This window comes from Cygnus olor, chromosome 6 (assembly GCF_009769625.2).
Source record: "Cygnus olor isolate bCygOlo1 chromosome 6, bCygOlo1.pri.v2, whole genome shotgun sequence".
Taxonomy (NCBI): domain Eukaryota; kingdom Metazoa; phylum Chordata; class Aves; order Anseriformes; family Anatidae; genus Cygnus; species Cygnus olor.
In genome coordinates, this window is record NC_049174.1 from 23517714 (window position 1) to 23541535 (window position 23822).

At 44.5% G+C, this 23822-nt stretch overlaps 1 protein-coding gene across 3 annotated transcripts in view; it reads right to left on the reverse strand.

The window, feature by feature from the left end:
• Positions 1-23822, reverse strand: part of LOC121072237 (unconventional myosin-X-like) — an 85731-nt gene that overhangs the window by 46358 nt on the left and 15551 nt on the right. The window contains exons 3-15 of one of the 3 annotated variants that reach the window (XM_040561663.1): positions 22565-22723; positions 18309-18496; positions 17934-18068; positions 15218-15342; positions 14168-14181; positions 13425-13509; positions 11658-11761; positions 10764-10893; positions 9810-9928; positions 6367-6513; positions 5730-5830; positions 2987-3053; positions 2438-2530 (exon numbers count right to left, since the gene is read on the reverse strand). In XM_040561663.1, coding sequence (XP_040417597.1) covers positions 2438-2530; positions 2987-3053; positions 5730-5830; positions 6367-6513; positions 9810-9928; positions 10764-10893; positions 11658-11761; positions 13425-13509; positions 14168-14181; positions 15218-15342; positions 17934-18068; positions 18309-18496; positions 22565-22723 — 1467 coding nt within the window. Of the gene's footprint in view, positions 1-2437; positions 2531-2986; positions 3054-5729; positions 5831-6366; positions 6514-9809; positions 9929-10763; positions 10894-11657; positions 11762-13424; positions 13510-14167; positions 14182-15217; positions 15343-17933; positions 18069-18308; positions 18497-22564; positions 22724-23822 lie in introns of those variants that run through there. The other 2 variants (XM_040561664.1, XM_040561665.1) reach the window with 2 other exon arrangements.

Genomic DNA, 23822 nt, shown 5'->3' on the forward strand with positions numbered 1-23822 from the left:
CTGACCACATGTGCAACAGTTATCTGCAGCTACATTGCAAATATGTTATTCCAATAAGATGGAAAAATCCAGTCCTTCAAGGCATTCCTCATGTGAGCAAGGGTTTGCAGAATCAAGGTTGGGCAGGCATGCCATGGATGAAATGTTAATTCTTGCATGTCTGACACCCATGAAGACTGGGCTCCACACAAACCACGTGGGGCAGTACACGGGATCAGGATGCAGGGAAGATGGCAGCTTTGCAGAACACCTACACGCTTTTTCTTTGTCAAAGGAGGTACCATACCAATCTCCTGTTTTCCATCTTTCTTTGCACCTCTCTTTCTCTTTTTCCATATTAATTTTTACTTTCCCTTACTAGCTGTTCTAGTCTCTCCCTTTATTTTTCCTTCTTTTTTTTAAAATAAGAATCCTTAAATATGCAAGAACAGCCATGCTACTTGAGATCAATGAACGATCCAGCTGAGTATCCTGCCTCCAGCAGTGACTATGTAAGGTAGAGTAAGAAAAAGGCAAGTGCATGATAAGTTTATTCTCTTGCTATTTACAACTCTGATTATTTTCATAAGGTCTATCTAATTAGTAACCCAAAGTGGACTTCACTTCCAAATACTTGCCCGGTTCCCACCTACCAAGCCCATATGTTTTACCCATGCCTACAACACTCCTAGTTCCTTCTCCCGGATCCCCTGTTGCTCTTCATCAATATGACCCAGAGGTCATATTCTCTTAAATCCCAGCTCTCATGGTCTTCTTTCTTAAGCCTTTTGTGATCCACAAAAAAACACAGAGAAGACAGCTTGTTTTCCTTTAAGGTTCATCAGGCTTTCCAGCAACAGTGAGTGGATGCCTTCCAGTGCTCCTCCAGCCTGCACTAGAGACTTTAGTGGTATAAAGAACACTTTGCCTTCAAAAACCGCAAACACTAGACTACTGTCTACTTCACCTTTCCTCCCTGCACTCCAACTCCTCAGCATCTTCTATCTCTCCTATGCTCCCTGGGGTTCCACGTTAACTGCTATCTCCTCAAAGCAGACAGAAGTGACACTATGAACAGCTTAATGAGAAGGCTAGTCAATGAACAAAAATCACCAAAAACAGCAATCGAAATGTTGTGGGGCATAAAGGAATGCAAAATAATACTGACAGTCTCATGCTGCTGTACAATAAACCACAGGTACCTTCTTGCCAAGGGAACTGCTTTCTGGTTTGAATATTTATCTCAGAAAAGAATAGAGAAAACACCTAGAGGAGTTCAGAGACAAACAGCAGAAAGAAAGAGGAGCTTTGAAATTTCTCCATCTGGAGACAAACTGAAGAGGCTGGGACATTTCATAAAGAAAATACAAAATAAGGGATGTATTAAAAATATTAATGTGACACTAAAATATATAAAACACCAACAACAATAAAAAAGGTAAATCAGGCATTCTTATATACCTTGACCTTTAATACAAGGGAAAACCACAATGGACTAAATCGAAGGCATCCACTTAAGCCTAAAGAAAGGAAATATTTCTGCAAAACTTTGAATAAATAGAAGTTGTCATTATATCCAATTTGCAGCCATGAGTATTACTAGCAGAGTTAGATGTACATTTGAAAAATGAGAGTATCTGCATCTATTCCAATTTTTAAAAAAAAAGACTAATAAAGGCTACAAATTTGTATGTTTTCAGGCTTCGATGAAGCCTTTATTAGCAGACTAGGTAATGTATTAGCTGACTCTGTTCTTGCTAAAGTAGTAACTTGTTCCTTAAGTGCCTGCTACGGGGTTTAACTTGCTTTGTTTTCAGTCTATTTACTGTGAGGATCAGAATGCTGCCTGTACTGGAGACAGGGTAAGGGACTGCTATAGTGATCTCACTGTGGTTTTTGTGTCCCCAGGGTAACTTTCAGACCTGTATGAAAAAGCCCTTCTACTCCCATGCCCAGAATACAAGAAAGAGGAGGAAAGAATATAATTAATTAGGAACAATAAGAGAGTTCCCATTAAAAAACATGAAGCCAAATCTGTCCCCAGCCCCAGGAGACAGATTTGATGTGCTCTGGAGCTGGCTCCTGTGAGTCAGCTGGCAGAAGAAACCCAACCACACTGTGCAGCCACATCCTGTACCTGGGGTGCTGCCTCATGTCCCATCACAGACCAGCAGAACCTGACCTTCATCCCAAGCCACAAATTCAAATCTCCTCTACCTGCAGCCTGCAGTATGCATGCTCCCTCTCTCTCTGTGCAAGAGACCATCTACAAGTTTCTTCACATACTACTTTTGTTCAATGTAGCCTTATTAAATACTTGCAGACTCGAGCCTAGGGCATTTCAAATTTCCTGCACAAAGAACATATTTTACATCAACAAAAACTTCACTTTCAGCTTTGAAATGCTGATGGGGCTAACATACTGATCATTTGCCTGCCGGGTTATTTTCTTACTTACCATATGCTGGCTGTGAAGTTTTTCCAGAAGGGTGTTGTCTGTGCCTTTCGGGAATCGACTCTCTTCATTCACCAAAGCCAATAGACCCAGTTTCTACAGCCAAACAAGAGACAAGCTTTACAGACAGCAAAAGCTCTAACTACACATCACCAAGCCAAAAACTGGAGATTTGGACAGCACATTGAGCAATAACCCGTGGTTATAAACCAGCAAAGCTTGAGTTGAAAGCAGAACTCTGGCTAGTCAACACATACAGCAAGCAGAACAGAAGTGAAGAATTTATTAGCAAATCACATTAAGGTTTTACTGAAACCATGCTCCCTATCTTAAATTATGACACCCTCCCTAAGCTTGCTTTCACTCGCAAGCACAGATATGCTTTCTTGAGCTGAGACTATGGGTAGAACAGCTCATACTTTTGCCAGGTCATAAGGGAAAGAGGATCTAGGCAACCGCCTGTTTTTAAAACCAGCAGACCCCAGGGAAGGCCCCAAGACAATCAGCAGTCACCATTGTGGTCCCTGGAAACTGTCCCAGATAATTGCTCACCTTCTCAATAAGGTCCAGGCACTCTGCATTATCCATCCAGTCAATGGCTTCCCAGTTTATCCCTTCCCTGAAAGTCAGGAACAAACAGATCAAACACGAAAAGCAAGATCCAAAGCCCCCATGAGCACTGAGAACAGAATAGGCTGAGAATGGCTTTCCCAGGACTGAAGAGGGTTTGCAGGAATTGGGCTCTGCCATGCCTGAGGAAATAAAATAGTATATACAAGGCACTGCTAACACAAGGAGATGTAAGTAGGAGACAGCCTTTCTTATCCATCCAGGTGATTTAGACTGATGCTCATCTTACAGTCATTGAGCAAATTCCACATCAAGCACTGACGAACTGTAGTTGCTCTCAGTTTCTGGTGCTTCCATTTTTCCAGGTGATGGAAAGCATTTCCTGCTAGTTCAGGAGAGATGAACATCAGCCCAATTGGTAGTGATGTTGGACAGTTTGCTACACAGCTTCAAGAGTCAACCGATGACCCACGAATCCAGAAAGCCTGTGAGTAACTCGTGCTCAGGAATCCAAGGAAAACTACAGCTATGTGTGAAGCTGCTTACTGACACTGATACAGACTGCTTTCAGGTAAAGGCTAATGTTCTGAAGACAGTGAAGCTGTTCCCTACAAACCCTTTAGCCTAGACGTTGTATGTTCAGGTTCAAAGCATTCGGAAACCTGTGGCCAACAGCTGGGAGCAGCAAACCAGAATCATTTCTAAAGAATGGAAAGAAGTTCCCTCCAAAGGGAACAGAATATCTTACCCCCTTAATGACAAAAAATACCAGTTCACAGTGTTTTAAATCTTTGCAACAATGGGTGTCAGAGAGGTGTGGTGGTTTTACCGTGCTAGGCAGCTGAACACCACAACTGCTCTCTCACTCCCCCTCCTTAGATGAGGAGGGGAAGAAGTAAAGGAAAGAACAACTCATGGGTTGAGATAAGGATGATTTAATTAAAGGACAAAAGAAATAATTATTAAGGAAAGATTATTATTAATTAAACAATTTAGCTAAACAATTTAACTAAACAATTAACAATTTAACTAAAGGGGAAAAAAAGGAAAGGGGAAAAGGGAGGAGGAAAGGGAAAACTAAACAAAACAAGTAAAGGCTATGTGGAAGTGCAGAGGAAAGAAATTACTCTCTACTTCCCACAAATGAGCGATGCTTGACCACGTCCTTGAAACAGGGCTTCAACGCACGTAGCCGGTGTTCGGGAGGAGGACAGACGTTTTCACGAGAGCCCACCCCTCCCCTCTTCTTCCTTTTTCCACCTTTTATTGCTGAGTGTGACATCATATGGTATGGAATATCCCTTTGGTTGGTTTAGGTCAGCTGCCCTGGTGATGTTTCTTTTCTCACATTTTTTTTTGCCCACCCCCTGGGAGGGTTAGAGAGAGTCCTGATGCTGTGCCAGCACTGCTCAGCAGCAGACACAACACTGGTGTGATACCACTGCTGTTTTAGCTACAAGTGCAGAGCACAGCACTGTATGGGCTGATGCAGGGAAAGTTAACATCCCAGCCAGACCCAGTACAAGAGGCCGTATATTTTTACAAAAAGGCCTCTCGGATCACTTCTGAGAGCAAGAAGTCCTTCCAGAACTGAAGGAAGCAGAGTTATCTAAAACAAATGAAATCACACGAGTCAAGTTGTCTCTAGTGCCACAGACCCCTTATCTAATTGAGTGACAAAATACATGGAGCTATTTATTAAACCTGAGGACGTGAAGCTACTACTGTGAAATGTGAGCTTTAATCACATTACCCTACAATAATTGAAAAGAAGTTAATAATAAAATTCTCTCATCCTTTCCAAAGTTCAGACACAGAATTTAAACTCCTATGTAATCATCAGGAAAAAATCTTTTGTTGCAATGATACCATTCTTAACACAAGCTTCCTGCAATGGTGGAATTGGCCTGAGAAGTGAGTACGTAAATAGTCTTGCAGTTTTGTAATCTTTAGAATTTCATGAATTGCCTATTCAGTTACTCCCTTTACAAAGCTGCTCTCATTTGCCCTCACTGACCTGACTCAATTGCTTCATTCACAAACATAAAGGCTTCTGTTTCAGAACAAGAACTGAAGTACTTCTCTAGCAGGCTTCTCTAGAAGCTGAGATAATCTAGAGCATCCCAGGTACTTTAAAAAATACAATCTAATACGAAGTCCGCAAAGAAAATCAGCTGTGCAGAAAGCCCCAAGCTCTTTAAGCTCAGGAAACAGTGATTTAAATCTCCTTGCTGAGTAAAAGAGCCATTTTCATAGCATAGGACTCTCTAGAACAGAAAGAGCTGCCAGATACCTATCTACTATTAGGGACTTTACTTTCTGCACACCGAGAATGCATCTGCATAACAATACCTTCACCTTAGGTAAATCATCAAAAGTTAGTAATCAGGCAAGTGACCATGTGTTCTAATGTGTTAGAGCCCAAGATCTTCCTGTTCAGCTTAGAAAAAGAAGAAAATCTAGACTAAGATTTTTGAAATTTCAAAATTGTGAAGGTCTGTTTTGTTGTTATTTTGCAAAACTACACATTGTGGGGGTATGGCATAATAGAGTTTGATAACATAAGTTGTGATACAAACAGAATGGATAGAGGCTAACAGTTTGCTCTCTTTTAACTCAAGAACTAGGAGTCATTACATGAAGCTAACAGCCATGATCAAAACAAACAAACAAAAGAAGGTTGCTCCTCACGCAATAGGTAGATGAGTTTGGGAGGCCCCCTCACCTGTTGTACTCCAGCTGCTCCAAGGAGAAGATGTGCTTGTTGAAATATTCCTGCAGCTTCTCGTTTGCATAGTTAATGTTAAACTGCTCAAAACGATTCACCTGTGAGAAGAAACAAAAATATAAAACTCAACATTATTTTCCCTGCCACAATGATCTCCTGCCACAGCTACAGGGAAGGTGCCAGGCCTGGAATAAAGCCACAGAGCACATAGGCAAGGGTTGTGAGTTGGACATGAGGAGGACAGTATGGGGAGGCCCATCAGGAGAACAGCTTTTGTAGCTCATGCTAGCCTAATGCAGGAGGTCTATATGGTAGTAAATGATGATAAGAAAAATCACATTTCTCTTCTTCTTAGGAAGAAAGAAACATAGTTCCATAAATATCAATATTACCTACCACACCACATCTGCTTCAGGTCTGTGTCACAAATCAGACCTTGAACATCACTCTACACAATTAAAGCTACCAGAAATGGGCAGCTAAGTAGATTTTGCCACTCTCAGGGGTAGGGAGCAGTGGAGAAGTCCCAGAATGTGCTATGCTATCCTACACAAGATACAAACCTAAAAACTTCCTCCCTACATCCACTGACCTCTCCAAACCCAACACGCCCTGCAAAAGATAAAATCCTGACCTGAAAGTTCTCGAAGCCAAAGATATCCAGGATGCCCACAGACTTAAAGTTTTCCTTGCCTTTGATCTTCGTATTAATCTTGCTAATGAGCCATGAGAAACACTGAGAATACAGTGCCATAGAGAGGGAGTCCCTGGAGTCTGCTGCCTGTAAATGCAGAGAGGAAAAAATGAGTCACAGGGAGAACAGAAAGCATAAGGTGCACCAGGAATCTCTATGGGACTTCAGGTCCCTCCACTCCTTTTAGATGCCTCAGCATCTCTTATTCGTTATGCACAGTGCAATATTTATATGTACAGTCAACATTCAAATTTGCAAATAGCCCAGCCACGCACAGATATACCATTGTCGCTGACCTTTAGGTAACTGAACTTGAGAGGCTGAAGGAAGAGCTGGCCCTACATCTCATGCAGTGATCATTACCAAGAGTCATAGGTTGAAAAAAAGGCTTAAATTCTGAACACTAACTGGCAGCAGATAATTATTCCTATGTAAGTGTTGCAGTGAATGGCCAGAATTGAACTTTTGAACTTTCAAGCAGAAGTAACTGGAATGGGCTGGTTGTACATTTTGATAACACTTGGACTAAACAAAAGTGTCATGCCCCAAATCCTCCAATTAACAGAGAGACATGAGACAGAACCGCAAATTAAGAGGCTGATCATATGCTCCGCTTCTGCCCACAGACTACTGAGGCTGGGAAACCGGGGTTTATGGTTCTGGAAAGAAGAGGAGGCCAAAAATAAGTGTTCCTGAAAAGAAGAGGGGACCAGGAAAGACAAAGACAAAGATCTTGACTAGAAGAAAGATTCTGGATGGGGTGAAAGATCCCGGAGATCAGAGATGCCTGGAGACAAAAGCCAGAGTATGCCCAGGGACCTGGACTTGTAGTTTCTGAGACAGGTAACATGAGGAGCTGCACAGCATGGACCAGCACAGCTGCCTGCCTGACCCTCCTGGACAAGCAGTAATCTCCCTACTGGGAAAAGACATTTGATGAACATAATGCTGGGGGTGGTGGTGAGTGAAATAACCAAGTAACCAAGTAGGGTAAAAGCTCTAATCTCATAATTTCTTAAATAAATGCTGGTATCTAGATCAGTTATTACCTGTTTACTCTCAGCCACGACACCAAGGTAATTCCTTCAGTAGCCCTGGGCAGCAATGTTAGAGGTCTTCTAAACATACCCTCGTCCTGTCCAGCTTCGCAAGCCTGAATAACGCCACCTCTCCTGTTCTGCTTCACTAAAGGCACAGGCCAGCCACCTCCAAATCATTCCAGCCCTGCTCAGCTTGCTCCTGAGGCTCAGCCAGCAAGATCCTCCTTTTTACCCAGTCTCACCGGTACTTTCCTCCAGCAACCCTAGGCCTAGCAACCTCCCTTCTCCACGGCACATTTCAAAGCACAGTCATGCATGCCTTTTCTGGGTATTTCTTCTCTCCATCAGTTGGTCTGCCTTACTAGTCAGGAGGAAGAAAGCCCTCAGGGCCATGCCTCTGGCTGCACAGTAAGTTGGGCTCATGTCCCAGGAATTGGACCTCCCCGTCCAGCTGTAAGCAAAGCCTCTTCCCCCACAGCATGGCTCAGATGAGATTTTCAAAGGCTCCTTTCATCCTCCCAGCCCTGCCCGCCCTCAGGCCAGTTCATCCATTCAACCCACTGAAATGTCAAAGCTCGGATGGGCAACCAGCCCGTTACAGAAGGAGAAATCCTTGGCAGCTCTATCGCTGCGTTCCAGCAACAGCAAATGGGAAGAAGTGGGCACAGTACTTGAGGGCTACAGGCCTGTACAACCCTACACAGCTGCTGTTTGGTGCAACAGGAAATGACACCTAGAGATGACACCTAGGCAGTAGCATCCACTTGCTGTAATAGCTTTCTTCCAGTCTTAGTACCGGGCTTCACTGGGCTGCAGGGGTCCAACATGCAAGAATGTCGGGAATGGCCCTGCTTTCAAGGAAAGCTCTGCTCAAGGAGACTCCAGTAAAACCTACAACTGCACGCTCTTGCTCTGGACTGCATGGAACGTCTCTGGCATTATTTGTTATCCATCCCTGCATGCTGCTACGGAAAGGTGTGGTTTATCTAGGACAGGCAGTGGAGAAGAGGAACCATGGTACTAGATACTGAGGGTACCTACCCCAGACTCTAGGCAAAAACATAATTGTCACACAACAGCATTGCATGGACTATGACAAAAAGATAGCATTTCTTAAAGACAAAGCTCAGATTGTGATATATTAGCAGTTGTGTCCAAAACAAGAAAAGAAGTGACTGCTCTGCTGAAATGGGCACTGCTGAGACTTCAGCTTGAATATGATGTCCAAGAAGTGCATGCCACTTCTTGAAAGATGTGTGGAAACAGGGACAGTGGAAAAAGAGGTTTAGAAAATTACTTATGAGGAAACGGAGGGAATTGGATTGTTTAGTTTAGAAAAGAGAATACCAAGTGAAAAACTTTACATAAACTGAAGCTTATAAAGTGGATAGCTGGGATGCCAAAGGTAATCTAAATCCAAGGATAACTTTTCAGCTACAGTCTCCACTGTAGCTTGAGCAAGCATACTTAAAGAGGCCATGAAACTCCTTCAATAGGAGACCTTAAGAATGGTTGGAATCTGTCAGAGGGAGCCTGGAAACACTGGTTCTTCTGTTAGTGTAAGGGTTGGCATGATAACTCTCTGCTGTCCATGCCAGCCCAAGCTTTCCATTACAGATGTTTATTTTCCTATAACATGATGTTTACTCCATCCTAGCTATATTATCCCTTGCTTCCCAGTGTCTTGCATCTTATTAATGACATAGGATGATTTTCCACAGTTATCTATGCATGGACCTAAAACACCAAGAGTGCCCTCAAGTGATCAGCATAACCACAAGTTACAATTAGTAGGGACAACAGTGTAATGAACCACAGAGAAATGCAACAGATGAGTAGGACTGGCCCCCGCAGGCTGTACAGGTTCGGAGATGAGCATACATACAAGCCTGTTTAGTCCTCTTCTGCTCCTGTGGATACACAAACAAGCTGCTGTGGGGTAACAACCTAACATCTGCCAGATGTTTTGTGGTAACTGTGTTTAAGCTTTTTACAGTAAATGCAGCATAACCTGGGAGTTCTGCAAGGTAAAAGCATGCGCACATGCAATCACCACAAAGCACCTGATGCATCCTCTACACAATATGAGCATGGCCAATTCCTGGTGACTGAAGGTGACCTAAAACCAATATTGTGCATTGCCTTTTACAAATGAACTCCTCCTGCCCTGTGAAGCCTAAAAAGCAGAAGAGGCAATGCTGGGACCTGAACTACTGTTAAGGGCAAAAGACTGGAGGACACAGCTGAGCACTTAGCAGGAGCATAACAGGGATCCTTAAACTTGAGTGGATGGTAAAGGCCTGGAAATGTAGAAGTGACAGAAGCATATAGTAGGACACTCACCTGTTCCACAGTTAGAGGGGAGCTGATCTCTTCCCCACGCAGAATCATGGACCTCTGAGTCAGTACTTCGGAAAGCTGGAAGGCATCTAAGCCCAGGAGGTCACTGGCAATGTTCAGCACTAGTAAGAAAAATGGACATTCTCCAGTATGGGTCCCCACCACTTGTGAGGGATGCATGTTCTGCAGTTCACTGTGGAAATCCCAGGGACTCCTCTAAGTCAAGCAACTAAATTCCAGCAGGAAGATCCTGCTTACTTAATTCCCTTTGGCATACCTGATGCTGTAAGCCTACATACCCAGTCTAAGGTAGGATCAGCATCCATTAGGGGCCACAGACAGACTCTTGTATAGGTCAGCCTTTATGCTGACAACAGGAAGAACAAAACATGGCGTAAAGCTCAGCACCAGCAAATTATTTATTGAATAGGAAGGTATATTTTCCTAAAGGCACAATAGTGCTGCCTGAGTTTGGGATTGCTAAACTTGGATGTCCAGAAGAGAGGAAATTAACTTGAGACTTAAAGCATTTGTGATATATAGTTACTACTTCTGTTACTTCTGTCTGTCTAGACAGACTTTACCAGACCAGCTCAGATTGGTCCTCTGTAACAGAGTGCACACTAGCGATGCTTCAGAGGAGGGTTTTTAACAGCCTTATCTAAAACTCCTCCCTGTTCCTTTCTCTTCCTGCTCTTTCAATGCAAAAGAGAAACTGTGAGACTGTGGACTTAGCCTGAGTATCCAGGAGAAAAAATGGATCATAGCCCAGCTAAAACATTCCGGTGCTTTAGAGCCATGCCATTCTATGGCAATATTTTTGTGGGGTTAAACTACAGGGAATCTGCTAGCAAAGGCACTGCTGACCAGGATAGAGGGAGAGGACTGTGGAGTGAACTTTGGTGTAGGCCTTACAGGGCTTTGTGGGGTTGACCAAGTTGCGAGGGTCTCATTTACCTGCTTTTGTTGTAATCTGGGCCCCGCCAGCTGTCATGAACTCAACGTTTCCCAGATGAAGTGTGCCAGAAAGAAGTTTGAAGATGTCTCGGATCTCTTCTGTGCTGAAGTCCACCACCTTCATGGCAGTCTATGCAAAACCATACACCCAGTGTTGGCTGTAGGTACAGCCACAGTACAATGCAACAACCACATGCATGCCCCGAGCCCTCTCCTCATCTGAGGTATAAATGCCATGTTAAAATTGGAACAGCTGCTGAATAGGAGATATTCCTTTCCTTTAAATCACATCTAAGCAGGAGCTACTGAAATCTTAAGCTGCCTCTTCTCACCTTGTGTATCCTGTTTCACCTACATTATTAGAACCCTCAGGCTGATAAAACACCACTTATCAAACAAAACACGAATTGCATATTCATCCTGCTAAACACATAACCTCTCATAAAGTTACGGATGCTGTTTGAAATCTGTGTGAAATGGCAGAATATGCCATTTATACTGCTGATATAACCAGAACATTTCTGGAGAACACTACCTTTAGGGCAAAGTGTTCCCCTTCTAATGGTCATTGTGAGGTTTCCTGGTTCAGGCCACCTAGAGGGCTCTCGAGAACCATTATGGGGTGGGCGTGAGGTTCATGCTCCCCAAAGGCTCTGTCATTCTAAATTATTATTCAACCTTGACTGCTCCCCAAACTCTCCCATTTCTGTACACTAGAAACATTTGTCTAGTCTTGTTTTTACCATAAATGGGTACAGCTGAGTTTTAAACTTGTTGAACATCAAATTTTGGCTTAGGGCAAATAAATTCTGCCTGTGAAATCTAGACCCTGCAGCACACTTAGTCCATGAGATTGTGTCTAAGGAGCTCAAGAGGTGTTAGAACAGGACTCACCATGACCTTACTGAACATCTCTATGTCATTCAGGTTCTCATCACTCACACAGCCAGACTGGTTCAAGTAACGGTAAGTCTCTGGCTCAGAGAGGGAGAGGCTCTCTGCAACAGAGGAGAAGGATGCAGGGAAAGAGAAAGACAACACTTTATTTAGCATTCATCGCTTTCCTTCTACGATCTTAGTCCGCGAAAACAATAGGTATATTCACCACAGGGGGAGTTCATCTGAACAGACTTCACATGCCTCAGAAGGCACACCTAGACAGTGAATGCACTTGGGAAGGGGAAGAGGAAGGTGTGCAGTAACAAAGCTTGCAGTTGTTTATACAAAATGATTTAGAACAATCAAATCCCAAGCTGACTGCAGAGTCGCAGAAAAATCTTTCAATCCTGAACTGACTCCGCAAAAAAAAGGGAAGATGAAATTCAATCTTGTTAAGTGTACAGAAAAGTAGTCTTAACTATATACACATACAAGGAGCTCTAAATTAGGTATTACCACTTGAAACAGTTCAGAGAGTCACAGTAAGATTTCTGAAAACATCTCAGTGCTGAGCAGCAATCAAAAACTGATTACTAAAAACTACACAGAAGGAACACAGCGCAAAACATAAAAACTGATTTAGGTCTCTGCATGTATCTTTGGCACAACCATGTCTTGAACACTATCTGCAAGTTTGATCTCCCAATTCAGAAAGAACAGAGGAGAACTAGAAGATCTATGGAGAAAGGAGAAAAGGGTGATCAAGAAGTAGGAATGCATTACAGATGGGGGAAGAGAAGCAGTCTGGGACACCAGCTTAGAAACGGAGATTGGGAAGAATAGCAGAGGCCTGCAGAGATCTGCTGAAGAACAGAACTTTTTTTTGCATGCTTTTCCTGAGTATCTGGTACTAACCACAGCCCCGCTATTTCCCTTTGCTGTAGATGGATGTATGAATTGAGCTACATGGCCATTCCTGCATGAACTTCCTAGGACTGAAGCCATATTCCCTTCTACTCCATGTCAGGCCCAATTCTTCCATCTGATTATTCTGGCATACATAGAATAAAGGCATTGAGAAATTCCCCTGTCTCCCCCAAACTTGAGTGCAGATGTAACATGTTCCTGCCTATTTGATCTCCTCAGCAGACCATCAGTGCTCAGCGGTGCCAGGGGCATGTTCTTGAAAGTGCTTGTAAGGGGATGCTGCACTAGAAAAAGGATTCTTCCACAGCTTACACCTGCTGCTTTCCCCACATGCCCTCCTCCAGACCCTTCTCTCCCTTCTCCATGTACAGAACTATAGACCCTTTGTTCAGACACTGGATGTGTTTTGACTCTAGTGATGCCACTGCACCCCTGGTCTCTTCTCTCTCTTACTACCGATGCTGACGGTTTGTTGCAAAAACATGCCTGTCAGACCAAACCCTGAACTCATCAAACAGCTCCATTCAGCATCTGAATCAAGACTCTTCACCTTTCCTTTGCCTGTAGCCAGTTTTATTATCTCATCTCTCTATAACCCCTCTTCACTTTGCACAGACTTTGCCCTCCATTTCAGAGTGCCTGAGGCATCTTTTCTCATATAGTGTTTCTGTCATCCTCAGCCTCTTCCTCTCAACTCCCCTTTCTGTGTTTTCCATGAAATCACCATACAGACTTCAGGAAAAAGTTATGTATCAAGTACCCGAAATATCCATGCTCTAATTGACTTACACCTGCCAAGGCTTCACACGCTGGACTGGAGAGAGGAAAGAGCACTATCCCAGAAAATTAAGTTACCTTTCATCTCCCCGCTTACGCCAGCCAGCAGAGCATAAAAGATGTGGTAATTCCTCTCTCCAGGGTTCTGGTGTACCACTCTGTTCTGAAACAAAGAACACAGGCATAGCCAGTGGAAAGAGATTGCACTTGTGGTCACAAAGGCAGAGAGAGGACTGCGACGCAGGTAATTCTCTATGGCCAATGCACAAGAGAAGCTTCTTCCAGCTTAGTGATGGTGCTGTCTAAATAAGTTGTACATCAAGATCTTGTCTGGCGCAGCTGTGCATCTAAGCATGTAACTCACTGAGAGAGTGTGCTCATGGTGAAACTGCTCATGGATGGTCACCTGGCCAGCTCTGGCCCTGCTCCTCAGTGAGTTCCTGAGTCCAAAGTAAACTAAATCAGAGCAGAGTTGATGGCATTTGGAGTTGTAATCCCATAAACCTCTCTACAGAATTGAGTTTCCAGGTACTCGCTCTCTCTCCCCTCAGTAAACACTTTTCTTTTTTTTTTTTGGATTTTCTCTGTAGTGTCCGGTGTTTATCAAAGGCTGGAGAACAGGCTCCAATAGATACAGAACCTCCTATTCCTTCACCACCCTCTTCCTCACTTGGGACAGCTGTGGTAGTAAAACCTGATGAGCTAAGGTCTGTGCTCCATCGCTGGGATGGAGGCAGCAGCATCCAGCAGGAGAGCTGGCACTGCTCCACTGGGGCTATTAGGAGAGGGCTCATCCAGCAGCCAGTAGAGGTGACACCTACCTTTTCCAGTAAATCTGAACAACATGTTAAGGAGAAAACATTCAAATGGTATATAAATACTCCTCCCTATTCCTTGTCCACAAAGGTATTATGTAGCAAAGAGACATTTAAAAGGGCAGGGTCAGATAGAGCATAGGACCTGCACAATGGTGGGATAACCTAACAAAGGATGAGCCACATCAGGGCTGCCTAGAGAGATTAGAGAGCACTCTAATCTGAAAGTCTGTATTTCATACAGCAAGTCTTGCATCAGTTCTTATTGCTTCTGCAAGAGACAGCTATCTTTCATCTACCGACAACACAAAGAGCAGAGACCAAACAATCCCAGCCTGTTGTTTACAGCAGTAGTAAATTCATCTGGCTGCTACTCCAGTGGAAATTGGTGCGGTTTGCAGTGATCAGTAGCTTTGAACATCAACATCAATAAATGTAGACAGTGCAGATTTAGCTGCCTCATGTAGACAACAGATGTGTCACAGCCTTTGGGAGAGGGGTAGATGGGCAAACAAGGAAGAAAGTGGTCATAGCACAACATAATTTGACTCTTTCTTGTCCTTGATTAGGGTTTCAAGGTCCACTGGAGATGGGTGGCCCAAAACAAGGAGTTGTAAATGGCCCTCTGAATTCCTGTTGTCCTTTGCATCCAAATATTGTGCAGGATATACTGGCTCTTGGCTTGGGTTTCACTTTCCTAAATCATGAATTCATTGGCAGATCTAACATAGGGAATGATCTTCTGGGAAAAACAGGGTGCAGTATACATGAAGGATCTTCCTAGGCAGCAAATTGTATGGATTTAAGTATCAAGTGTTGTGACTGTGTAAGTTAAAAGGAAAACTATGTTCCCACCTATTGCATAAACAAGGATTTTCCAGAGTTCGGAGCCACACAGCCACAAAACAAACACTTCTTTCCCCTTTAGGTTGCAGATTTACCCACATTCATAAACTGGCTTTGAGTAATGGTGCTGAGGGATTTCCTGACCCACCCTGAGTTCCTCCCCTCATGTTCACTCACTCCAACTGTGTGGTCCACTGAAGAAAAGGATACAGTCAGTTACTCGTCCTCCCTGGATGTGTCCGTGTTGAGAGAAGTGCAGCTGGATGAACTTGCCAAAGCGGCTGGAGTTGTTGTTATAAACTGTCTTGGCATTTCCAAAGGCCTCCAGAATAGGGCTACAAGGAACAAGGCAATGAAGACATGACTGGTGACGTGATACCATTACAACAAAGCCTGTGCCCGGCCTTTTGCCATTTGCACAGCATGCACTGCCACGTGAGATTAATTTGCTGCAGCATCAGACTGGACAAGCAGGAAGAGCTCAAGGGCAAGGAAGGATGGCAAAAGCAATTTAACACACTGCTAGACAAATTTTAAACCTTTGGGATTGGAGCTAATTAAATCAGTCCCTGGTCAGTGTGGGCAGCTGGTGTTCATGCTGTCTAGGGCATTCCCCACAAAAGCAGATTCGAAAATGAAAGGTGGCAAAACCCTGTCAGGTTGTGTGCTTAACACAGCAGCATCCCATGAAATAGGCTTGTATTTTTTTCAGGATTTTCAGAAACATCATTTAAGGCAAGTACTCTGTAGCTTTCAAGTACATACTTTTTTTGTTTCTGCTTCCTTCTTTGTAAGAGAAGACAATATAAGCCATCTCTTAAAATTACAAATAAACATTTTCAAAGTACCAAACAAACATAGTACTAAACTGATTTGTCTGGTACTGGAACACAAACTTCTTTCTTGTTACTTAAAAACTTGGTTAGGTTGCTACAAGCCACATGATTTCCTAGCAGAGGGAATATACACACATCATATATTTGAAAACTTCATTCTAAGAGAGGAAAAAAAGAAGTTGCAGAGGAAAAAAAATGGTGATGAGCTGAAAAACTTTGTCTCTTGGTCACCTTCCAGTCTTCAGTAGGTAGCATACAAATGGAAAATGGTGAGTTAAAATGCAGTTTGGTTCTTATTCCACAGAGCAGCACCAGGGAAAAAGCCTAATACCATTCAAACTGACACATCAAATGCAGGATTAAAATATTCATGTTTGAAATTTAGCCAATTCTAAAATAACCTGAAGGCCTGACAAGCAAGGAGTCTGGGAGATGCTACAAGCACGGCCTGTATGTGGTCATCCTAAATTCTAAAACATACACAATTTTTAACAAAAATGACTGCAGTCGTTACCCTGAGAAAGACTGGCTTTTTAAATGTCTCCATCTATCTACTGTGTGGGTCCACTTGAAGAGAGGGATAGATACAGGATTGTTCAAAATGTAATAATTATAACAGATTATAACACAACAAGTAATTACAACTATAGGTACCACAAAAAAATGCTGAAAGTTTCACGCTTTGCAAGCGTTAGCTGCATGAGAAATGTGGTTATGGGAAAGGACCAACAACCTTTAAGAAACTTCAGGCAGTATTTTCATAATTTCTCCCAAACACTTTAAACAAACAAAAACATAGAAATGAAATTTCTTTCTTATGATATATTGCAACCATAGAAAATCCAATCACAGAAATCTGTAGGCATGGATCAGGAGGAGGCAAGTTCCTTGCCCTGGAGAATTTGAAATCCAAGACCCGTGCCTCTGGAACAAGTATGTAAATAATGGTATTGCACAGGAACATCCCGCTGTGCTCACCAACACCACAAATCAACAGAAACTAATGGGGACAACCAGAAGAAAGAGGACAGGGTTATACGAACCCCACAGTTGCAGTGAGAGTGCAGTAACCAGCCAGCCAATCTTTACAGCTCTAAATCATGCTAAATTAGACAAGCAAAACACAAGGAAGTATCTTTATAGTTTAGTTTGGCCATGGGCTCAGTGCATGGATGCAGAAGCCTTTTGGGGCATGGGGAGGAAGGAGGCAGGTGGATGTTGGAGGCCAGTGGCAGCTGCAAGGAGGAGCTGAACCACCACGGGACTAGGTGGGGTTGTGAGGAGTGGCAGCAGTCCTGGGACAGGCCTCTGCCTTCTCGTCCTCAGGGACAAGGTGACGAATCAGTCCTCCACACTCGTGTTGGAATGGCTCACGAGGCATATACAAAACAGGCCGTGAGTTCCTGCACTAATTCACCTCGCAGCGGTGGGGTCTTGCAGGCTGGGGAACCACCTCCCGAGGTAGGCTTTCTGGATTACAGTCAAGTTACCACTTAACTGCTAAGCAGGCTTCAGCCTTCTAAGCCACTTTCCCCAAAGCAGATTTTGCAGGTCTTGACTCGTGACTGTATAGCACTTAAGAGCTTTTTTTCTACCTTTCTTTTTTTTACACACACGGTTCAAAGGTTTCCAGCTTTATTCACCACGCTGCCATGCAGCAGGGAGGGAGGCTACCCACATAGCGGGGCGATGTGCCACAGAGACGTGGGCCTGAGACCTGGGTTGAGGGCAGTGCCGTGACTCGACGGCAAGCTTGAGGGTGGGCATGGCAGGGGAGTTACTACTGAAGGATGAAGAAATCTTAGCTTTGGCTGGAGTATTAATTCTCCAGCTGCCACACACACCCCACACTGTTATTGGAAGAAGCCTAATTCAAGGATATCTGAGATAGCAACCAGTTGGTGACATCCCAGTGAGACCACAACCTCCACACCTCCCTGACACACCTCCATTTAGCTGCACGAGCATCCCAGCCCACATTTGACCAAACCCGCGCTCAGGCTCAAGCAGCCCAAATGCAAACACATCCAGAAGGCAGTGCCCTGCACACAGGCAGCTGTGGAGACCCATGGTATGGAGGTGAAGCACACCTGCTCTCCAGGATGGCTTCTTCCACGTGTGTGCTCTTCTCAGAGGCTGGGGCCCCAAGGGAGGTCTGGCTCATGGCTGACAGGAACTTCAGCAGCAGCTTGGTGCTCTCAGTCTTTCCGGCTCCACTTTCTCCGCTGTTGAGGAAAAGACATACGTTCCACTCACAGCTCCAGGGCAGACTGAGCTAACAGCCATCCCACCCACGGCAGAGAGGTGATCTCCAGGAATAAACATACAGCATGGCCTCTGCAGCAGGCAGGGGAGAGGCAAAGAGTAGGATGGTGCAGGTATTTAGGCAAAAGTCATAGCAAATGGAGTAGCGGGAGCAAGGCATGTCATGCAGTCAGGGGGTAGCTGGTTCTCCCATTTCTGACCTTATCAGAACACACTGGCTGTCATGGCGCTTCCACAAGCAACAGTAGCACTCGTTAGCGGTGGCGAAGATATGGGGAGGCAGCTCACCCAGGCGGTGCTGTCTGTACAGGTCTATGGCATCCACACTGTACAGACCAGGGATGGGCTTGTAAGGATTTACTGATGCCAGGATGGAGCCAATGTTTGTCTAAGGGGAGAAAACAAAACACAGCAAAGAAATAAAGCTCCAGAAAAAAAAAGACAACAAACCCGGTCCTGAAACAACTCAAGGTGAAGGGAGAAAATGAGGAAATTGGGCTTCAGCAGAAAGCTCCCCAGTTTGGCAAAAAATGTCAAACCCCACTGCAGGGGCTGCATCACTGGATCACTGGGACTGGGTATGGATGGGGCGGCTTGAGTTTCACGCTTTGGCAATAAAATGTTCTTAGTCTGTTGTCTTTGCTAAATTATGCTTAAACAATTCAAAAACATGAAGCCATCTTCACACCCAGCTACCTTGCATGATGCTTGAAGCTGAAAAGCACAGCCGGGACTGAAGCAGGGTCAGAAGACACCTTCAAGGCCCCTCTCCAGGATTCTAAGTGGAGGGGGCTTGGCTGGGTTCAAGCAGCTCCTGGACAAGGATGGGACATGGAGACACACACATGCAAAGAGCCACTTAAGCGTATCATTCATCTGCTGAAAGGTACTGTTTGGAGCAGCTTAAATCAAGTGGTAAAGCCAAATCAAAATTGACAGCTGAAGCTCAAGGATTTCAGGACAAAAACACTGTTTCATTTTCTAAACACTTTATTTTGAAAATATTTCTTTTGAAAATCTCCCAGTTTAGGAAGAGTTTACAAGGTTTAAAATGAAATACCCGAAGCCTAATATCTAATTTCAAACATTTTCTTTTGTGAAGTCAGAAGGAAATTCATTCAGCTTTTTAGGGCATGTTTTTTTCAGTGCAGCCAACCAGCTCAAATCCAGTTATTCTCAGAGCTGCAGTTCAGAGCAATGGTGCCACCTCTCTCCTTAACAACGAATTTGTAATATGGTTAAAGTCCAGCTTAAATGCTGATGCTGGTGTGGTGGCATCCTTCACAGGGCTCCCACACCTTGGGCTGCTCTGCTCCAGGAACACCCATCCTCAGCAGAGGTGTCAGAAGAAACCCTTAGAGAGCTGCATTAGGTAAAAAGCCTTGTGGACAGGGGCAAGATCTAGTGTTATGTCCAAAACATGAACTATCAGTCACCACATATGGATATAAGGATTTGCATGCATCCACTGGATAAGCTGTAAATGAAACACTTGGTGTTGAGAAAGACACATGCATTCTCCCTGCCAAATGAAATCTGGGGACATACTGCAATGCTACGCTCCGAAGCCAGAAGCCAGACTGATAAGATGCTGTAGTCACCAAACTATATGAGTCATTTATTAAAGCAGCAATCACAGATCATCAGGGAAAAAACATCACCTAGACCTAACTGCGTTATCAGCAGTACCCGTATGAGCAGACTAGCATGGAACAAGTCTTGAAGATCATCTTATATGGAACTTTGTAGGCAGAAATAAAATTAATTGGCAATAGAAGCAGTAAGCAAGCAGATGATCTTTGCAAGAAAAGTGGGAGGAAATGGGAAAGTACTGAGAAAGAGAAAACAGATTAGGAAAGAGCACTGTACAACCAGCTGAGCAACAGATACTGTGTGGAGACTGGATAACAGAGATGTCCAGAAATACATCCTAACTCTTCTCCCAAATCTTCACAGAGCTTTTTCTTCTCATATGTTTTATTCTGCACTTCCCACTCTATTTTCATCTCTCCCATGGAACAGAGCTCCTGCCGCAGCCCTTCCCAGAACTTCCACTGCAGCCATCTCTCAAAGGTGTTTCTAGGAAACTTTTCCATTTCCCAGTTGCACTCTTCATCACCTGAAGCCCCTTATAGATTACTTCTGTTCACAATTTATAACAGCAGTAGCATTTGTGCATCAACCAGGCACATACTGGCCACTGTATTAGCAAGGAGTGATCTTCCCAAGACAACTCTGCAGACCAGGACATGCCATGTTTGGCACGTCTACTTCTCAGATCCTACAAGGGTGGGTAGACATGGCAGAGCTAGAAACAGCAAAAAATGTGATGGTCCAGCTCCTGGCTCATTTATACATCACTCACATTATGTTGGGTATACTTTTATTAAAGGATTTGGGAAATGCAGGAATTGCTAAATGCTGCAGGCTGTTGCTGTGCTCACATAATTTTCTGAAACAGCTTGGTAGAGCCTGAAAAAAAAGATCTTTGGAAAACAAAAGATATCAATTTGACATCCTCTGATAATTATTATTACCCTAATTAATTAATATTATCATTGCCCTAATTACTATTATTATTAATAATTTATTATTATTATTTTAATACTGGTGTTTCCAGGCTACCCATTCATTCAGTGCTTTTGTTTTCCAGAAAATGATGATATTTCTCAGCTTTTTCTGATCTCTGTGATTTCCTTCGAGATATTTTTGGCCCTGACTGATAGGCATAACTCCACTCAGTACAGCTTTACCTGCAGCCTTAGCCTACTACATTCAATCTGTTGAGACTGTTAAGGAAGGTATTAAATAAACTCAGACATTCATTTCTGGTATTGACAGATCACTGCAAATCATTAGGTGGCACTACAGCTGACATTCTCAACTTTTGCTTAGCTGAAAACCGCACGCAGCAGCGCTACGGCAAAACTAACAGCTAGTGATGGGGTAACTGTAGCGTTAATGTCTGCACTGCAGAAATGCATCACACGTGTCAGGTTTGGTGCCCGCCAGGTCAGGCAGTGCACAACCATACACCAGACACAGTCCCACTATAGGAGGGGCTTGCAGTCCTTCACTGAGGTGTTCCAGAAGTCAGGGCCCTTTGTAAACCTCCCGGACACTCAGATCTGAGGCATGCAGCTGAGATGCATACACTAGGCGCAGGTGAAAAATGACATGACACCTGAACATTAACACCTTTACACACAGCTGGTGGAGGCACGGAGCTGGAAGAGGAGCAGGAGTGACAGACCAGTGCTAGAGGCTTACGGAGAAAGGGTCCTGTGACACGGTCACAGAGCACGTGATGTGGCATTTCTGGTGCAGGGCACTGACTGAGGAGCCAGCCCTGCCTCACGTTGCAAAGCGTGAGGGAGAGCAAACGGGAGATGGACACCCAAAAGGGGAACTGTTCACTGGCAAAGAGCTGCACAGACACACTGCGGGTGTCAAGCACTGGTCAGGCAGGGCAGCAAGGCCAAGGGCTGCCCAAACAGTGTGTGCACATGGGGGCTGTGCTGAAAGACAGCAGGCAGGGGTCTGCAGAAACCAGAAAGGATGCGCAGCATCCTCCACATCCCACTGCGGGAGATGTTTCAGAAACCGGGTCACTTTATTGATCATTTCCCAGAATACAGGTGCATAGGGTTCGGTTGCCCTAGTAACAGTTGCTACGCAACACAGATTTACATTTTTCCTGTCATAATCTGAAAAACTCTGGGTACACATACAAGATGGACAGGCAAGATAAGGGTAAAGAAGGCCAAGGCAGTCTTCACAATAGTTCCTCCTTGTCCTCTCCAAGCCTCGCCAGAGCACACTGCCATCCCAGCAGCCTCACGCCCAGTGTGCTTTCCCTCACACATCCCTCTCCTGCCACTTATCTCCTTCCTGAGGGCCCAAGAGGGAATCAGGACATGCTTTGGGTATTCAGCTGTGCAAGGAGAGCAGAACAACTAAAAAAGACATAACTGCTTGTACAAGCAGAAGTAGGCAACAGGTTTGCTTTCCTAGTTTAGTTGAGCTCTTTGTCCAAATCAGGAGGGTATCTCAACAACAACCTGTGTGCACTGCACTTTCCAGTCTACTTGGCCATCTATAACCTCTGAACTGCAACAACGGGGAATCCGGGGAACATGAACACCAGCTGGTAAAACATGGATGTTCATGGAGGATACAGAGCTGCACAACTACCACAGATCCTAGAGGTTCTAGGATTTGTGTTCATGTTTGGGAAGTTCTTCTAGATATGCAAAGAGGCCTCTCTGGTAGGGGTAGAATCTCACAGGGCTGATGGAGCTAGCAAGGCACAAAGCAGAAAAAATCTCCCCTTTTAACCACACGAAACAATGCTCAGGAAACAATGCTAAAATCAGTATTTCCCATGAAAAGTGCCAGCCCCAAAGGTAAACAAAAATCGTCAGCCTTAAGGGATGTGGCCCAGTCGAGCACTTACATAGATGTTACCCTGCTGGTAGCGCTGGTGAAGGTTAAGCAGGATGGCAGCTTCGTGCAGATCTCCCAGCATGGACATGTCTTCTACCCCATCGATGCTGGTCTGGTGCATTGGCAAGACCTTTTCTCTGGAAAGGGAGGCCTTGGGGCACTGGAACACCTGGAGGAATGGGGAGAAGGACAAATAAGAGCATGCCACCTGGCCGTACAGTCTGATTTCCTACCAGAAACAAGTGCTTTTCCACAGCTTTATCCTTCAGCACTGGAAAAGGAAATGAATAAGGCACGGATCCGTTCCCTATTTGTATAGTAGTTCCTCTATTCCTGTTCCTACCTATTTGAGCTCCTTGGCCAGAACCCATAAAGCACACACCCTTCCTTTGCTACAGAGTTGTTCTCTCACCTTCAGTACTGCCAGGAACAGACCAATACAGGGCTACCTGATTTCTACTGAAGCCCCCTTAGCAGTAGCAGGGCACCACCAGGTGCACCAGGCTAGGCACGTAGCACACACTGTGCTCATGCCTGTGAGCAATGGTGGCAGCTGCTCCCAGGAGACCAAGAATGTTCTTTCAAAGAAGCACAGGGGGATCACGTCTCTGTCTGTAGCATGGTCTAGGCAAAGCTCATTCACATTCCAGGTTTGGCCCTGGAGCAGTGTCTGAGAGAGGGAGAGGTTTTTGTGTTGAGGGCAAAGGAAAGCAGGCAAAGCAGCTGAGAAGCCAAAGGAGTGACATCCTGTGTGCATGCTGGCATGGACATATGTGATGTGGCTTTCAAAGTGTTTGTACAATGACATCTATTAACTTCTGTCACTGCTCTGGGAAGTGCCTTCTCCTCTGTCAACACAGTTGCAATCTTCCTGCCTCGTTGCTGCAACCTTCTTCCTGCTAGAGCTTCCTCCTCCTCAATAACCCACTCTTCAGCTATTGGGTCATCTTCACCCCCGTTCACACAGCTGAGATTAAATTGCCATTCCCCTCCACCATAGCCACATCCCAGCCCTCCTTTCCTCCTCCTCAGGCACGATGCTGGCATTTCACAATGCTATTTCAGTTGCTTCCCACTCTTGGATTCAACCATGTGCCATCTCCCACCCATCCTCCCAGGCTGCGCTAGATAGCCAGACCCAAGCTGTGCAGATGGGACACTTCACACGGGCAGCCTGGAGGAGAAGCAAACCAGCCTGCAGTAGCCTTTCCAAAGTAACTTGGGCTTTTCTTTCCCTTCCGAGGCACCGGTCTCTATTTCATCTTCAT